Genomic DNA, 17,847 nt, shown 5'->3' with positions numbered 1-17,847 from the left:
TTCACTCTTTTAATTATTTAATGACACAAAATACAAAATACAGTACAGGACATGTTTATACAGTCAGATGAGAACGCCAATCCATTTCAAGGTGTCTTAAAAAAGAACGACATACATGATTTAAAAAAATGTAAATCTACTGCTAAACAAAAATGAGTGTCCTCATCAGCATAAAGCCCCGAATGGGCCTCATTGACCTTTGACCCCGGCAGGGTCACACTAGTGGAACTTCTTCCTGTCCTCGCAGCGAGGGCCGGAGAAAGGGGGGCGGCAGCGGCATTTGTCGGGAGAAATGCACTTCCCTCCATTCAGGCAGGACTGAGTGCACAGAGCTACAGCAGAGACAAAAGAAGCAACCATTTTAAACCTGAGATACAAAGACGTGACTGTGAAGAGCGTGTAAATGCTGAGGTGAGAACTGTTTCCATGGCCGGGTTTGGTCACATCTGGAAAAACACTGATCTGAAAACGCTCCCTGAGCAGACACACAACAGTATATTCCATTCAGATCGTTCTCTGCTGTTTGGCAGACTGATACCTGCAACGTCTGTCTCCTCAGGAAGATGCAGACAGTTTATAGGGATCCTGGGAAAGCACAGCCAACACTGAATAAAACTTTGAACGACCAGGAGAGGAAAAGAGAGACGAAATTGTGCATGAGAGCTTTTCCACAGTCAGTTATCCATATACGGATTATTACACTTTTTGGTCCCATTAAGTTATATATTATTGTGCTATAAACATCCGGAATTATGGTTACAGCATTCTACAGAAGGGTGACCGACACAAAGTTTTATCTTTCAAATAGATATAACCTAAATTTGAAGCTGTTTCAAGGTATTTATTCAAAATCCAAAAGTGTTTTGATGCCTAATGGAAGTGTTCGGTCTGCTGGGACCAGGTTGGACTCACCAGTATGGCAGGCACCACCCAGCCAACCCTCCGGACAGCTGCAGATTCCTGGAGCCACGCAGATTCCCCCGTTCCTGCAGCCTTGGGGACAGATCGCTGCACGGGGAACAAACCATAGAAAGACATTCTCAGCATGCCAGAAACCTGCACTTTAGCTTTACCTGATACATATTTACTGGATGCATATGAACGCTCGAGAGGCAGACATTACAACATTTGGATGAGTTAATGGAAAAGCTGATATTTTGGAAAAGGCTCTCTTTAATTGTTGGTAGGTGAGAAAACCAATACCCATCTCCTATTTGCATGCTAAATGTGAAGCTACAGCCAGCTAAGCTTAGCATAGAGACTGGAAAATCAGGGTCACAGCTCGCCTGGTTCTGTCTGAAGTAACAAAACCCGCCTACCAACAGCTCTAACGCTGAAAACACAGCAAGCGGCGGCGTAGCCTGGTCTGCGGAGAGCTGCCATGCGATGTCTATGGAAATCTGCGGCAGCCACTCGCTTCACTGCAGCCGTTCTGCAGTGAAGTGCGGCCGAACTGAATGTTGACTTCGTGAAGAGAGAACACTCGCAGCCAATCAGTAAACAGAATCCTGAGGCATTCTGACTTATGTTACAAGGGATTTCTTCCCGCCCCAAAACCCATGAACACGCCTTCCCGCCAAAAAAAACCCCAAAGAAATTTGTGTAATCCGTCCAAAAGCATAAAACCGACAAGTTGTGGTTTGACAAGGCGTTATGTGCCGGGCTAATTCTGTGTCAGGTTAGCTTTTTTACCCGCTTCCAGTTTTTAATGCTAAGCTAAGCTGAACAGCTGTGGCATTGTATTAAGCATATAAACATGAGAGTGGTATAAATCTTATGAATCAACTATGCATAAGGAAGCGAACAAGCCTTTTCCCCAAAACGTTGAACTCTTTGAGACTGCGGTCCAAGAGTACATTTTAAAAAGACAAATTTCTACCTTCAGTCATTTATCACAGCGGTTTTCATGATCTTCGGAGGGAACCAACCGGACAGCTAACCCGCACTAATATAGATACTTTGAATTTAGAAGATCAGCAAGGCTACATTGCTAATCTAGACCACAGAAAATCTATATACTTCTATAAGGTTACTCCCAATTTATGCTACAATTTACTGCAAAGAACGTCTCAATCTTCATTCACAACGGTATATTTAGATGTCATTCATAACCACTACGGCAGATGAATTGCTGCAGGAGCAGAGTAAATGCTTCCCGTCCTGAAAGCAACTCAGATCTGGAAAAGCATTTTAAATGTTTTAGTGGGCTGCTGTTGACGAATTGCTCCAGCTGAGCGGCCGGCTCCATTTGGTGACTTTGACCTTTGGTGTTAATAGGGTAATTAGATACGGCCATAAACACCAACCCTCCTGGCATCTCGAGCCGGTCCAGCTTGAGGGGCAGATACACTTGGCCACCCCGTTGACAGCGATGCATTCCCCTCCGTTCCAACATCCCGCATCACACGTCACTGCCAAAAGACACAGAGATTACACCTGTCAGCAGTGTTGAGGTGTTCTGTTCGGCTCTACGACGACGTATTAGAGCCATTCTAGGTGGAAATAATAAATAAAATATGGAGTCTGCTGTACATCTGCAATTTAAAAAAACAACATTTCTTGGAAAAATATTTGAATATTCTCTGAGATTTTAAAGTCATAGGGGGAGAAGTTCAGCATCCGTGAGGAACTCGGAGTAGAGCCGCTGCTCCTTTGCGTTGAAAGGAGCCAGTTGAGGTGGTTCAGGATCATCTGGTAAGGATGAACCCTGGGCGCCTCCCTAGGGAGGTGTTCCAGGCACGTCCAGCTGGGAGGAGGCCTCGGGGAAGACCCAGGACCAGGTGGAGAGATTAGATCTCCACACTGGGCTGGGAACGCCTCAGGATCCCCCAGTTAGAGCTGGTTAATGTGGCCCGGGAAAGGGAAGTTTGGGGTTCCCTGCTAAAGCTGCTGCCCCCGAGACCCGACCCCGGATAAGCGGTTGAAGATGAGATGAGATGAGATTTTAAAGTTATAAATTTGTGAGAAGAAATTCTGAAATTCTCTGAGATTAAAGTCATAAATGTACTGTTACCAATCCTCCCTGACTCTGTATTATTTTTATTTTTTTACCCACAGTGATTCTAATATGCCCTTCTTTGATTCGTAATCCCCCTAGGCCCACAACTCACTTTTTATTTATTAATTCAGCTCTTAAATTATACTTTCTGTTAATAGAAGAAGAAGAAGAATTCCTTTATTTGTCCAGCAATGGGGAAATTCAAATAATAGCGCCCCCATACACTTTTGTCTAAATCCGTGCTGCCAAACCTTTCTGTGCTCGAGACCACTTCAAATATTTATGTGTACTTGGGACCCAGAGTTCCTAGTTTCTTGTGTGTACCAGAGGTTTCTAGGTTTTAATATAATTTTTAGAATCCTTATGGAGGTAAAACGATCCAGTAATAATGCTCTCTCTTAAAAAAAAAAGAGGATTAAAGAAAGTAAACATAATTTGTGTGTTATTCCGATTCCTGTGCTTTTATTTACCTTGTGAACCCTTTCGGGGGTCTCCACCCCAGGGTTGGGAAACACCGGTCTGAATGTTGTTTCAAAGAATTCTCCACACCGACGAGGAACTTATTTTGACTTCACTTAATGTTTCTGCCGAAAAACTAGACACTTAAATCTATTTTCTACTAAAAATCATCATAAAACAACCATCAAACCCTTCACATCTAATCGTAGGACGTAAACTCCTCCGCAGGTTCCTTGATAGCAGCTTAAGTGCAGCTATAATACTGATAATCCTTCATTTAGGCTAATGCACATAAATAAAATATTTACTGCATGCTTATTGTTCCACTGCTGCAATTTTGTTCCTGGGAACCATGCAGCTGCTCTTCTGTCCCACTGTACTTTTGAAGGAATTTGGTGTGTGTCTGTTAACAGAGAGACAGCTGTGTGTTGGATTGTAATGATATATTGTATGGCATGGAAGAAGGAAAACACAGGATACATACGGTTACTACAGGATTCAGATTACACGCATAAAGACGGATTTCCACATCCGCATAAAGACTGAAATCAACCCCGCTCACCTTTGTGACAGTATCTTCCTCCAAATCCTGGAGGACATCTGCATTTTCCCGGGCGAAGACACGTCCCTCCGTTCTTACATTTGGGATAACAGTTGGCTGCGTTCACACAAGGATGCACAAGGTTTTACTATTAATGTTCAAGTTAGGAGGAACTATTACTATTTATACCGTAGGAATTAGATTATTACTGTAATATAATAAGGATTTATATGTCTTAAACCCAACGTGGGGCTGTTTGACTTATGCATGTTGTAAAATAATCAACTCAATTTAATTCAATTTTATTTATAGTGCCAAATTATGACAAAAGTTATCTCAGGACACTTTACAGAGTAGGTAAAGACCACACTCTATGACTTATTTATGATTTACATAGACCCAACAATTCCCCTGTAGAGTACGGTGGCAACGAAAACCTTCACTATAACAGACAGAATCTGAATTATACTGATGTGTGTTACATTAAAACATGCTTTATATAATGTTTTATTCATTCATTATTTTTTAGTTAGTGAATTGAAGTGCTAGACACTTAATTAGGACTCGAGGTCTTTAATGTATTATCATTGTTTCTCTATAACCATTGTTTTTCTGGGGAAAATATTCAAAATGCTGCTCTGTAGATTGAACTAGATACTTTTCTAAGAGTTGAACTTTAACACCTTAAATGCACTTATAAGTATAAACAGATAAAAGGTTTGTAACATCACCATACTGGCAGGTCTCTCCTTCGTAGCCCTTGGAGCAGAAGCATGTGTCGTTGCGGATGCAGATTCCTCCGTGTTCGCACGGCGGTTCGCACTTCGCTTTGGTGTCGAACACGAACCCGACCGCGACACCCCGGGGCGCGTCCGAAGCCGCCGAGCAGAGAGCGACCAAGGCGGCAAAGAAGAGCACCGTGGAACCGAGACCCACAGAAGCCATGTTTGGTGGTTTTGTCTCTCAACTGGGGGAGAGAGAGAGAGAGAGAGAGGAAGGAGCAGGGAGACGGTGGACGGAGATGGAGAAGAAAGTACCGAGAGACCCTCCCCACGTCGCCCCCGCTGCTGTTGCACACAGGGACACTACAAGCAGGTCAGAGCCGGCCGGGAGGGGAGCAGCCCGGGGCGGGGCGAGAGACTGGTGTGTGGGCTGGGTGATTTGAAAAGTTTGGCTGTGTAGTAGTACGCTGTGAAAGTGGCCGCAGACACACATTTACATTTACTGGAAGTAAACAAAAAATGACACATATAATATTAATATCTTTTTTCGAAACTCAAAAGTACCAACGGCAACTTTAGCTTTTGAGCTAACGTTAGCTACGTTAGCAAAGGCTATGCTACTAACCAGTTAACGGTCATTAACGGTTGTCCGTTAACTTTCTAACTGGCTTTTTAGGCAAAGGGCGTCTGAAAAACCAAACGACGGTTGTCCAATGTGTGTTAAAAGGTAATTATTATTATTTTTTGTAGTTAATTTTAACGAGTTCTTCTTAATACAACATGTTTACAAACATGAATCAGCTTTTTTGAACAATAAAGCCTGTGAACATGGAGTTTGACTCATGGTTGAAGTCTCAACCCAACGAAATTAAGAAGAATTAATGGTTAAATATGTAGAATCTTAGTATTTATTTATTTTCCATAACAAATATGTTGTGTCTGAATTAATTAAAAACAAATTTGACTGGTTTGACAATGAATTTCTGTCACGTTCTGTTTAAACTGTACCAATAGCGGCAGTCATTGCAGGTTGCCAGGGCTGTCTGTTGTTTGGCGCAGCTACTGTGTACGTTTCTCCTTGATCAGTAAGCTAACTTTCATGTTTACTTAACTTTAATGGCTAACGCTAACAGCTAACGATAACTGTCAGCCAAACTCCTCTGCAATACTTGTTTTTATGGTGTATTTTGCTTGAGGGGATGGGTTCAAACTGGCTCCGGTCTCCTGTAGGCTACTGGGCCGGGTCTGTCCCCAGGTTTTACACACCACTCAAAGAAAGACCTCCAGTTGAATGCTAGCTAGCGTTAAATACTGTTGTAAAATCGATTAATTCCTCCAAATTAGTCGTTACCCTGTGTTATTCATCACCTGACATGGAGCAGGCTGATCGCTTGACACACTTTTCAATGAACCTAGCAACCCGACTGCCGGAGTTCTTTTTTGTTGTTGTGACTATGATCTTGAGACGCTAGATGACGTGTTCTGCTCTTTCTCCATGTTCAACCGGTATGTTTTGGATTTGTTGAAGAATGTAATTTTATTGTGAAGGTCTCAGGTACGGTCCTGGATGTGTTGACAGCAGGGATATTGTTGTGGACGAGCATCAGCTTCCAGTGTTTACAGCGAGTAGGGCGTAGAGTATCACAGGGGCGTGGCTACTTTACCGGTGTTTACTCCTTTTGCTGACTCTTGTAAACACAAAGATAAATAAGGCCGTTAAAACAGTATTTGGTTACAAATTCTAAAACAAACAAAACACAACTTTTTTCCATTTACTGTACTTCTAGTGGTATCAAGCCTTGCAGATATTTATGGTTTTGTTTGTTTGTTTGTTTTTAGATATTGTTACAGATTTCGGTCGTCATCTGCATACAACAGAGGTGAAACAAATAAATGGTAATAGTGCCCTTAGTTTTATTTGGAACTGCTTATTCCTATAACTCTTGATAGCATGTTTTGTCACATAAAGTCACATTTCTATTGCATGTTTTAAATGTAACTTTTTGCAATAGTGCTCACTATGAACTAAGTTGAATTCACTTGTATAGTGGGATGATGACCGATTTCTCAGAGGTAGTTCTGTACAAGTTAAACCAAACCTACATGGCTATATGTCACAGGAGAAAAGTGAGAAATAGGTTTTACTCGTTGATTATGTGAACATGAACATTCATAATGTTGTTCACCTCCAGAGGACAAACTCCAGTAGTTCTCATTCCTGTGAAGGAAACCACATTAAGAATAAAAGGTTCAGTGCGGAGTCAACTTGCTTATTAGCTCATTATTTTCAGAGCGCAAGACCTGTTTTAAGACGGGACCTCCATGTGGAAAAGACATTTTTACCTGGTGAGAGGAAGTGCCGGGTCTATATGAAGTATGGGGTGAGGGGAAGGTCTGCTGTAATGGCAATAACACAACCGAATCAATAGCGGATGTGGCTGTCCTCTGTGCTGGGCCTCTGTGCGGTGAAACCTACTCACAGGGAGCTAGCTGTAAAGTAACTTTCCATATGATTCACTTTCTTTCTGCTCAGACATTAACTTTCGCCATTTTCCCATAAAAAGCCAGTAGCCCTCAACTCCTTCAATGTCATAATCTTCAGTGGTAGCTGTTACGAAGTTCTGGATGCTGGCTACCAGTTTGACTAAGCGGATAAACTTGTATAATTTTAAAGTCACAGATTAAATTTCAAAGAGTCCACAAATAAGACAACCATATGTGGACTGACCTACACAGCAAACACTGATGTGCTGACAGTATTCGCAGAGAGACAAAGCTTTTAAACATCACAATTTTCATTTTCCAGACAGCTTCGCATGAGAAAGTCTGACTTTGTTTAATTCCAAACAAACTGAATTAGTACAGCACTAAATCACATAATTATTTGACTGTCCCATGTGTAGTTTAACTGCAGTGATATAACACATTATACAGTACTGGACCCACTTATTATAATGCTCAAGGGTAGGCTGGCTAAATGAGGAAGACAGGGAACACACACTAGTCTAGAGGCCGACCGATATGTGTTCTTCAATGGCCGATACCGACATTGAGAGCAGGGCGTCCTATAGCCAATAATGCCAATGTCATGTTTATGCATCCAATAAAACACATCGATTTGATGATAATAAAAGATGCACTAAGTTGCCGTTGTGGTGTGGACAGCCGCTAAAAGGCTTCAGAGTAACACCTGCTTACCATCCCACAACCATCCCAAATGACACATCTGACCCATGTTTTACTTGTCTGCAGACGTGCTTTTTTAGTTAATGGGCCTTGTGAGCACAGGCATCTCAAAACTAGTCCATCATAATATGGCTTAGTCCAAACACACATGTATCCCAGCGAAGCTCCGGTCCAAACCACTGACCTGGATCTCAGAGAGGAAGTGAACTGGTGTTTAAATGAGCACAACAGATGTGAACATACCGTCATACACTGGAGGAATGGTGCGCTTCGAGCTCCAAAGTATGGGAGAGCCTGTACTAAATAACACAGTGGCATAAAATACAACCAGGAAGATGGAGTGAACGCACTGGGAAAAACGAAGATGATTTGAACATTTAAACGTTAAAGTCATAGATTGCATACATGTAAAAATAAATTACTTCTGGGTACTTACCTGGCCCTGGGTACGCTAACAGTGGAGTCTCTTCCATCTCACAAGTGGATTGTTGATATTTAAAACGTTTTTTTGCCCTCTAGCGGTGAGGACGGTGGTTATACAGTAGTTGTTGGTCGTTCAGCTGGTCTGTCCATTCATTCAATATAATAACTGACTGAACTGTCAGTGTTTCCCTCCTCACATTTAATCCTTTACTGCTGTCTGGGGAAAATGTCCCCCCAGCATTCAAGGTGATTACACTTTCCCAGTAAGATTAAAATGATTGAAAAATTAAAATCTGTACTTAATAAAGTTCAACATCTAATTGATATGAGATCAGATTGGTATGCAATATGCTAATTATGTTTACATTTAAATAGATTTTGGTCTTTTATGGCTTTTAATTGTGAAAAATATGTTTTGGCTTCTCAAATCTGAGTATTTTTCTTTTCTTTTAGTTCTATTATCATAAACTGAATAACTGTTTTTGACAGCTGTTTTCTGACATTTTATAAATTAAATTTCATATCCATTTTTGTAATGATTAAACGATTAACTGAGAAAATCATTGGGAGACTTGATTAATTGACGTGATTAATGAACATACTTGTTATTTGCAACCCTACAGTACACATGCAAATATCAGAATTGGTGATTACATTTGTGCTCCCCTAAATTAATAGTTATTATTAATTAAATAATACTGTAAACAACATTTTGATTGGGATGGTCTTTCTAGATGATTTTGTTCTTATTGTGGGTGACACACCTGATGAATATTAACCCTTTACATTCACAATAAAACTCAATGCGTTAATCCGGCTGTTCAGTCTGACCTCACACCCTTTCAAAATACGATTTCCGGGTCCAAACGCTCCATTCAAACAAAACAGACACAAGGGCAAAACATGTGAACAGTTATGATCACCTCTAACGTCACTTTCATTTATAGGATAGAGGTAAAATGACAATTATGTTTTTTTTAAAAACTCAGATCAGTTCAGACAACAGGGAACATGACATTGCATTATAGAAATATTAGGCTTGGACCCGTAAATCATATTTTGAAAGGGTGTTACATCCTGACTTAACAGCCGGATAGAGTTCTGACACTTCATTTGTTGATCTTTGTCACTGAGGTGGTGGTGGGTCACTTTAATCAACTCATTAATATGTTACAGATATTAAATAACAGTTACAACAGTGACACTGTGTTCAGCAGACACCTCGGCACCACCCAGTGTGTACAGAGAATATTACAAGCACACCAAAGAAACTGAGAGCATTTTCAGAATGAGGCATGATTTTATTTGCAGCTTCATGCATGAAAACCACCGAGGGGAGGTCACAGAAACAGAGGTATTCACACCTGCACTGTCATCAAATATCAACAAGGGTAACAGTTTTCTTATGATGACAGTCAGAAAAACGTCCACAATGGCATTTTATCGCGCCTGTGCAATCACATAACTTCATTTAATTATGTATGTAGGTATTGTGGATGTTTTCTTTCTGATAAAAGATGTTCAGAACTTTACACGGTCTGTTTAAAAAAGCCTAAATAATACGATGTGATGAACAGAAATCATAATTATTTTAAAGCGCAAGAAAACCAGTCAATGATGATACAGGGTGTAGATGCAGAGTGGGTTAAAATAGCAAACACATTATTGAGAATGACACCAGAACAACCTCATTAAAAGGGAATACAGCTGCTCCCACACCAGAAACAAGTCTTGTTATAACATTTTTAAAGCAAGCCAGAAAGCACACATTCTACATTTACGCATTTTAGTATTTTAGTTTTGCTATGAAATAAAAAATGTTATCCCTTTTACACACTTTGTAACCTCATTGTGTCGCAGTCTTCATAGTAGTCACATTTGCTTTCAAATCACTCAAGTGAATGATCGCTAAACACAAGAAAAAACTGCATCTACTCAAGCTAAACATAAAAAACTCTGAGCCAGGAACAGAAAAAACATTGTCTATATTGCACAACACAATATTAAGAATCATATTTTTATGAAACAAAAAAAAGGTAAAGGAAAGAATTCAGAAAGAGGTGATTAGGAACAGCTCAGGGTATTTTTTTACTCTTGTTTTCTCATTAAAAGTGGTTTAGAGTAAAGGGGTCCACTCACAACACTCTTATTAATATCTGTAGATAACATTTGGGTTAAAGTGCATCATCTGTGAAACTACCAGTTTCCGGTCATTTATTTATCAAGGAGTGAGAGTGTAAACATGATGACTTCCATTAATGTGAATATTAAATTCTATTCATACTTTTTTTGTTGGCACCAGGGTGAAAAATGACAACAAACCTCGAGGCAGATCCTGCTAAACTCTGGCTGTGGCAGGTAAGTTTGTCTGCTTTTACCTGCCTGTTTGACAAGTAACCAAAGCTGGCCCTTTTAGTCATCATGTTTGATGTGTGAAAATAGGAAAGTGGTTGGAAATGTAAGAATGGATGAGCCACTGACTAGATTAAGAAGAGTTATGTCCCTGTCCATTATTCCATTGTCACTGAGCAAAGATTTCCTACATAGAAGTCAGCCCACTTCTCTCGGTGAGACCCTCAGTCACGGCAGTATTTGATGCCTGGGCTCTTCTGCTTCCTTTATTGGTACACCTCCACATGCCCATGCAGGGAGGTGGTGTTTCCGCCACAGTCCACATACTGGTACATCTCCTGGGAGACCTGCTCCGCGTGGCCGAAGTACGACGTTGTCACCGTCACCCTGAAAAGTAACCACAGAATCAACTCCTGTACATCAGATGACCAGGTGAGCCAAGGCCAGGCCGTCACTTCATAATCCTGCAGTGGTGGAGTTCAAAGGGTTAAGATCTGAGCTTCAGTAGATTATTATTTTTCTCTGGGTAGTTCCCTAGAACCACAGATCAAGTCAATTTTATTTAGCCAAATATCACAAATGTACCTCAATACATACTGCACAAGACACCTTTAATATCAGATGAGCTAATTTGGTGACTTAATACTCCCGAAAAACCAGCAGCCCATGTTTACAAGGAGGAGTGTCTGAGTAGGGCCACGGGCAGCACTCAGCTAATTCGCTGATATTAACCATCGTTTTCCAACTATAGTTAAAGTTGTACTCCATAAGATTTCAGATACGTTGTTTCTAGCGGCCTCTTTGATGGTAAGATGTAACTGCAGACGAGCCTGTTCTTTCAGAGCCTCCATCTTGTCACGTTCATGGTCACTATCTTTTTTTTTTTGTTGCTCTTTTGTAAATTTTATTGAAACACATCCACCTCTACTTCCAGTCCATTACCTATTTGTTATATCTTAAATCCATACACACACACATGTTCCTATTTAACTTCTGCCCTTACTACAAGCCTGACAAAGATATTGGAAGCTCCCAATTTCCGATTACAAGTGAACGCAGCATAACCCTTGGTGACAATCTGGGCCGACAGACTAACATGGCGACTTATTTACATCTAGCCCGGGAATGTGGCCACAGACACGGATATTGGAATACTTGGCAAAAAAGGCAAGTAGAAGTGTTTTCATTAGTGGTTCATATGATCAGTCAGCAGTGTTTTAACTCAATCTTTGATAGATATTAACTTAAAAGGCAATTAAAGAGATGGAAATCTTACAGAGTACAACTTTAAGACAAAGCTAAAAAAGTGTCTGAATGGTGACACAATCAGAATACGTGAGCTCAACATGTCTAGTTTGAACTTGGAAAGTCTTCTCTGCTAACTAGTAAAGTCGTTGCTAAGCAGTTCTGAAATGATGAGTCATTCAAAAGAAAAATAATTGACAACTCTGATCATTATAGTTGTGTTGCTTTCTGTTGCTGTTGCACCTGTCTCCCAAGATTTCAGACACGGACAAAAGAGGGGAGGGATAAACACATCTTCTATTGTTATGCATTCAACTGAAGCCTCTAAAGTGGTTTAATGGCATCATGGTCTGGATATTAAACCACTGGATTTTAAGAGTATGCGTTATGGCATCAGCTGCTTCTTTTTTAACCTGTATTCAATAGATTCAGTCTCATGTTACTTGGCTACAAAGCTGTTATTTGGCTTTGACCGCAGAGGATTATTATTCGACTAATACAGACTGTTTCTGCCTTGGAGGAATGTTTGCTTGGCTACATTTACAATCTGTTTGAATGTCATGCCCATGTATCTCCCGTTGAACTGTGTTGTGTCTGGGCAGCTCTTCAGTATGTGTGGGTGAAACTATGCGAGTGTGGAGTTGTTGAGATTGATGTTAATGTATGAAAGGATAAAAACCACAACAAATAGTGACAGTATATCACATACAATAGGATAAAATGTGAACTAATTACCTAACTAATACATTTAAAATACTGTACATTAAGCCATACTTACTGCATCATGACCACTATGTTGTGAACTTTAATGGTTGGCAAGGTGCAGTAGTCACTGAAAGAAAACAAGTGGTCTGTGATTTGAAACCATCCAAGTGTAAAAGGTACATTTTTATGACTTTTAGAAAAAGATACTTACAACATATAACTCATCTCATCAGCGAGGGTGGTGGGAACTGTGTAGTCAATCTGCAGCAAGCACAGTTTATTTCATTTAAGGCATTTGAGGAGAAAAACAATATTACACATAAACATAATACACTTTAATACCAAGTACATCAAAATACTATAATTTGGTATGGTTTCCTTTTTAATCAGTGGACAATGGTCCAATAGTAAGCAGATTTGTGATGTCTGAGACTTGTGCGAGGCTTTAATTGTGCTTAAAACATTTGTTTGAAGTCTGGATTTTTGCAGGAACAATATTTTTTAATCATGTGACAAGTCTGAGTCAAGAGGTATGAACTTCCTGTGACTATGATTTTAACAATGGGCTGCTGTGCATCAGAATCTCAGATCCTTTTCTGCAACCTATGACTATGAAAAGATTCCTGATTTTTTTTTTTCTTGTAGTGTGTGTGAACAGTAAATTATAATCCAACCTACCTGCCGTTCATCCAGTGGTATGATCATTGAGCTGTTGTTAAACTTGGCCTTGCCTATCACCGTCTTGGAGAACTGCACTTGAGCCGTGATGTTGGTCACAGACACGGTGTAGTAGTTATTGTTGGTGATGTTCAGAGTGCTCTGAATGGAAGAAGATAACATTTGTGTGAGTGTGGCAATAAAGTGCTTGATGGAAAAAGACCCAAACCTTTCAGTAGTCTTGTATAGCCGGTGTTAACTTAAAGTATTTTAAGGTAAACTGCAGGAAGTGATTCTCTGGCCACCTGGACGCAGTGAAAACCAGCTTTAATGCCACTAAAATAGAGACAGGAATTAATACGTTATTATAGATGCAAATGTCAGTATTGATTCAGCGTATTGGTCTGACTCTTCATCGATTCCTGATCTCTGCTAAGCCTTCCTGCGTGGTGATAATGTTATTATAATGCCATGGACGTTTCTTCTTCTCCACCATGACTCCCTCTTGTTATAAATTTAAATGTCCTGGCATTGATAAAAGAAATTGATCAGCTCAGGGGAAAACGATTCTGACTCCTGTTTGTTAGCGGTTTTCAACTGGAGCCGGTTCTCCATTCCCATCCTTACACAACACTGACATACGTATATCACATTTTATGTTGATATGGTAAACTTATTAAAAAACAGTTGTCTATTTAACACGTCTTGTAGACACAGAGCAAAACTGTCCTTATTTTTGGCACTTCTGGCCTCCTGGTGGATGTGTACATCTCATCTCATCTCATCTTCAACCGCTTATCCGGGGTCGGGTCGTGGGGGCAGCAGCTTTAGCAGGGGACCCCAAACTTCCCTTTCCCGGGCCACATTAACCAGCTCTAACTGGGGCATCCTGAGGCGTTCCCAAGCCAGTGTGGAGATCTAATCTCTCCACCTGGTCCTGGGTCTTCCCCGAGGCCTCCTCCCAGCTGGACGTGCCTGGAACACCTCCCAAGGGAGGCGCCCAGGGGGCATCCTTACTGTATACTTTATATACAATATAAAGTCCAACGTTCACTTTCCTTTTAGGTCCGTTTGTCATCTCCACCGACCCCCTGAGGGAAGCTTCTGAGCAGTGAGGGTGAACCAAACTAGTTAAACTGAGGGCCATAGCATGAACATAACAAGATGAATTCTCTCTGTATTCATCAACACGAGAGACTTCTTTCACATACGTCATTGTTCATGTAAAAAATATTGAGTGTAGTCGCCTTAAGGCTCGGTCAGAAAGTTCAACTTCAACACAAGCGAAAATACTGAATTGAGTTTGGTTGGTAAGGAGTATGACTTCACAATCTTACTGTGATGTTGAGATAGACGATCCGTTTGTCCAGGTCATAGGAGACGTAGGCCGACTTCACTCCCACATAGGAGACATCGATAGAGCGCGGGAAGAGGAAAAAAACAGCCAGTCCAGACAGCAGCAGGCAGAGTGACACTGATATTGTGACATACAGCTTTCTACATGAGAGAAAAAGGAAGTGAGACCCCGAACCGACTGAGGACATCAAAGTCTAGCATGCTACTGTGCGTTCATAGGTTTCATCATGCAGACAGCGAGCACAGCTCATGTTTGAAAAGAAACAATCAGTGCAGACTCACGTCCTGCTCGGCCTGAGCCTTTGGTCACTGTATGGGATCAGAGCCACCAGCTGATTCTCTTGACCTGGTGAATAGTTCAAAGAAAGGAAATAAAAGGTGCGTCATTTCACTGTTTGATCGAGTAAAGAGCGTGTCGCAACACTATTGTACAACACCTGAGAAGAATCTCAGCCATGTCTTGCGGATAAATTATACAAACTGCAAGAATATGAGCGTGAATCTATCATGAAACGTCTCGACCAAACCCTGAAATACTGTAGATATAATCAAGAGTTGTAGTGAACTTACTTTGTCTCCAAAGCTGAGAAAACAAGGCAATATGGCACATTTATTTAGACTTTCTCTTGTATGTGTTTTTTTTTCAGGGGCTTTACAGGCACTGGTCATACAGGCTTAACATCTATACCGATAATGCTCATTTAGTAAAGATCATCTCTATCTAGATAGTTTTACCCCGTGGTATTCTGCCGGTGCCCTGACACGTCGGACACGTGACGCTGTCCCGTCCAGTGAACTCCACATAGGGGAACTGAGACACATCTCCGTTCTTTCCATCCTCCTCGCCGTCCCTGTACTCTCCGGAAGCCGTCAGCGCGTCTTGACTCTCGTCTTTGGGGTTGGCCATGTGAGAGTGGAGCTTGCCCATAGCTGCAGCTGAGTGCACACGACACAAAAGACAAGAGACAGCATGAGCAGAGAGGAACTGACATGAAGGTACGGCAGAATGTGCTGACGAACCACATGCCACGCAGCTGTTTGAATGTGAAACTGGACCTGGATGGAGTCCAGAACACATTTTCTCTTCAACAGGTGCATTGACCATGAAGAGAAATCTCTTGTAATACTTCACAAATGACTCTGTTGGGACCTGGAGTGTGCTGCTCAATACTCACTCAACTCATGTTCATTCTCTACACAGTACTATCACTTGGTCTTAATACTAGTGTTTAGCATTTCAGTCCCTTTAGACCCTTATATGCCTTTATTCATATGTTCATCTTTTATTCCAAAGAGCACCACAGGAGGTATTTTCTACCTGTGGCCATCACACTGTTCCACTCCTCCCCTTTCTGCAGCAAGGAAAGCTGAGACATTGGACTGAGAATGAATAAATCAATATTGACAAGTTCAGTATTACCTTTCATCATCATGTTCAATATTTTTCAATATCAATACCACAGGCTCTATATAATGTTCATTATCAAGTGCAATATATCTCTATTACATCACGTTATGTCATTTGTACTTATCTTATATATGCTGCACCTATTTTATCTTATATTGTTACATTATGTTTGTTATTGTTTTTGTAGTTGTTACACAATTTTGGAGCCATCTAGAACAATAAGCTCTATCTTATGTTATATGGGGACAACAATATTGGATAAGATACAACTTTTAAAATGTAAATCATCTAATTGCTAAGTCGAAATGTGACTGTAAGCTTTTAGTGGACATATTTAATGTTCAACAATTGTGTTATATTCTAAATGAAGCTGCAGTTTGGCATTTTAAACACTATTGGTTAAACCCCAGCACTAATGTTGGGGAGGCCACGGTAGCATTGTGTAACGCTTACACACGCTTTATTACACGGTAAGCACAGACAACCAGGAGAACACCGTGCACTGCATTAAGAGATGCCACCGACGGACCGCAGGCTGCTGCCCGCACACACCGTCCACAGACACCGTCCAGGGCTCCGTGTGTTGCGTGTTTAGTGTCAGCAGACATGTTCAACACAGGCCGCCATGCTGCCGAGCTGCCGAGCTGCTGAGCCTCAGCCAGGGACACAACGTACCGGCCGGAGGAGAACGGTCCAAACGCGTTTATTATTACGACCAAAAGCAACATTTAAGCTTTTAAATCATCATTGTATTTCAGGTCGTCGCGTTATTCTCACAGAAAAATAACACAATGTCCTAGTTAACGGCTGCTCCGTAGCACAGCCCGCACCGCTACATAGAAACGCCACAATAACCCTTAGTGTTGAAAAAAGCTACAAGCTAACGTGTTTCACTTTGAACCGTAGAACCGCGGACACTCTTACCTGTTTTTGTGTTTTTCACTTGTTTGACATTCGTTGTGTACCGTCGCTGCTTGTTGTGGTTCGGTTCAACACACCAATGGAGGATGAAGCCGACGGGAACGCCTCCCTCCTCCTCCCATTGGACACGCTCATGTTGGGGGATATGTGATGAGCCGTGCGGACCCGACCACCACAACCACAACACACACTTTTACTGACGTTTACCTCATATTCTTTACATCAGCACCACACTGTATATAAAAGATACAACTACACGTCCTGCATTGAAATGTCACTCTTATTTACATGAATATAAATACTAATACCACACTGTAACACTGTAAAATAGGTATACGCTATTAGGCCTATAAGTCAAAGTCCTGTATCAAAAATAGTACAAAAAACCTTATTTTTAAGTGTTACCATTTCAGTTTTCCTTGTTATTTGAAACAACTTTGAATTATTTTCAGTTCACGATGCAGCCTACGATATATTGATCATCTTTTTTAAATTTACACAATCAGGAAAGAAATTGGTCATTGTGCGTTCAGATCATATCAGAACAATCTACCTTCCTCACTTAGGTCTATTATTCATTATTCACTTATTTCCAAATCTTCAAATCATCTTTAATTATATAATTTTAAACATCCTGCTCTTGTTTCTGATCTATTTCACCTTTTCTCTCTAGGATTCATTCTACTTCAGACTAGTTCTCCTTTTGTCTATGTACTCTGCTGTATATGTGTGTATATTTGTGTATAAATCTGAATACTTTACATATGCATGTAAGCAAAGTAAGGGCTGGTGGGGGAAAAAGGGGTCTGTCTGTGTGTGTGTGTGTGTGGGGGGGGGGGGTGGCTTTAAAGGAGTTACTTAAAGTATCAAAAAC

General features: G+C 40.9%; 2 protein-coding genes across 2 annotated transcripts; both read right to left on the bottom strand.

The window, feature by feature from the left end:
* Positions 1 to 6: 6 nt before the first annotated feature.
* On the bottom strand, positions 7 to 5,082 carry seraf (Schwann cell-specific EGF-like repeat autocrine factor). The gene is made up of 5 exons (XM_083919229.1): positions 4,730 to 5,082; positions 4,020 to 4,115; positions 2,307 to 2,411; positions 913 to 1,008; positions 7 to 332 (listed from the first exon to the last, which is right to left on the bottom strand). The coding sequence occupies exons 1-5, from the start codon at positions 4,941 to 4,943 to the stop codon at positions 220 to 222; spliced, it is 624 nt and encodes a 207-aa protein (XP_083775355.1). The 5' UTR covers positions 4,944 to 5,082; the 3' UTR covers positions 7 to 219.
* A 4,587-nt stretch (positions 5,083 to 9,669) lies between these two features.
* Positions 9,670 to 17,077, bottom strand: tmem106ba (transmembrane protein 106Ba). Its single transcript, XM_083917665.1, has 8 exons — positions 16,977 to 17,077; positions 15,380 to 15,580; positions 14,927 to 14,990; positions 14,626 to 14,785; positions 13,310 to 13,450; positions 12,843 to 12,892; positions 12,705 to 12,758; positions 9,670 to 11,068 (listed from the first exon to the last, which is right to left on the bottom strand). The coding sequence occupies exons 2-8, from the start codon at positions 15,570 to 15,572 to the stop codon at positions 10,948 to 10,950; spliced, it is 783 nt and encodes a 260-aa protein (XP_083773791.1). The 5' UTR covers positions 15,573 to 15,580; positions 16,977 to 17,077; the 3' UTR covers positions 9,670 to 10,947.
* Positions 17,078 to 17,847: the final 770 nt, after the last annotated feature.

This window comes from Echiichthys vipera (genome assembly GCF_963691815.1).
Source record: "Echiichthys vipera genome assembly, chromosome: 8".
NCBI classification, from domain to species: Eukaryota; Metazoa; Chordata; class Actinopteri; order Perciformes; family Trachinidae; genus Echiichthys; species Echiichthys vipera.
The sequence above is the reverse complement of the archived record's forward strand: the minus strand, read 5'-3'. Positions and strand labels throughout refer to the sequence as shown.

Coding starts and splice junctions, on each gene's coding strand:
- tmem106ba (XM_083917665.1), bottom strand. CDS start 15,572: ATGGGCAAGCTCCACTCTCACATGGCCAACCCCAAAGACGAGAGTCAA. Junction 12,893..13,309: donor TACCACTGGATGAACGGCAG/GTAGGTTGGATT, acceptor TGCTTGCTGCAG/ATTGACTACACAGTTCCCAC. Junction 12,759..12,842: donor GATGAGATGAGTTATATGTT/GTAAGTATCTTT, acceptor GTTTTCTTTCAG/TGACTACTGCACCTTGCCAA.
- seraf (XM_083919229.1), bottom strand. CDS start 4,943: ATGGCTTCTGTGGGTCTCGGTTCCACGGTGCTCTTCTTTGCCGCCTTG. Junction 2,412..4,019: donor AGGAAGATACTGTCACAAAG/GTGAGCGGGGTT, acceptor GTCTTTTGGCAG/TGACGTGTGATGCGGGATGT. Junction 1,009..2,306: donor CGGCTCGAGATGCCAGGAGG/GTTGGTGTTTAT, acceptor TTCCCCGTGCAG/CGATCTGTCCCCAAGGCTGC.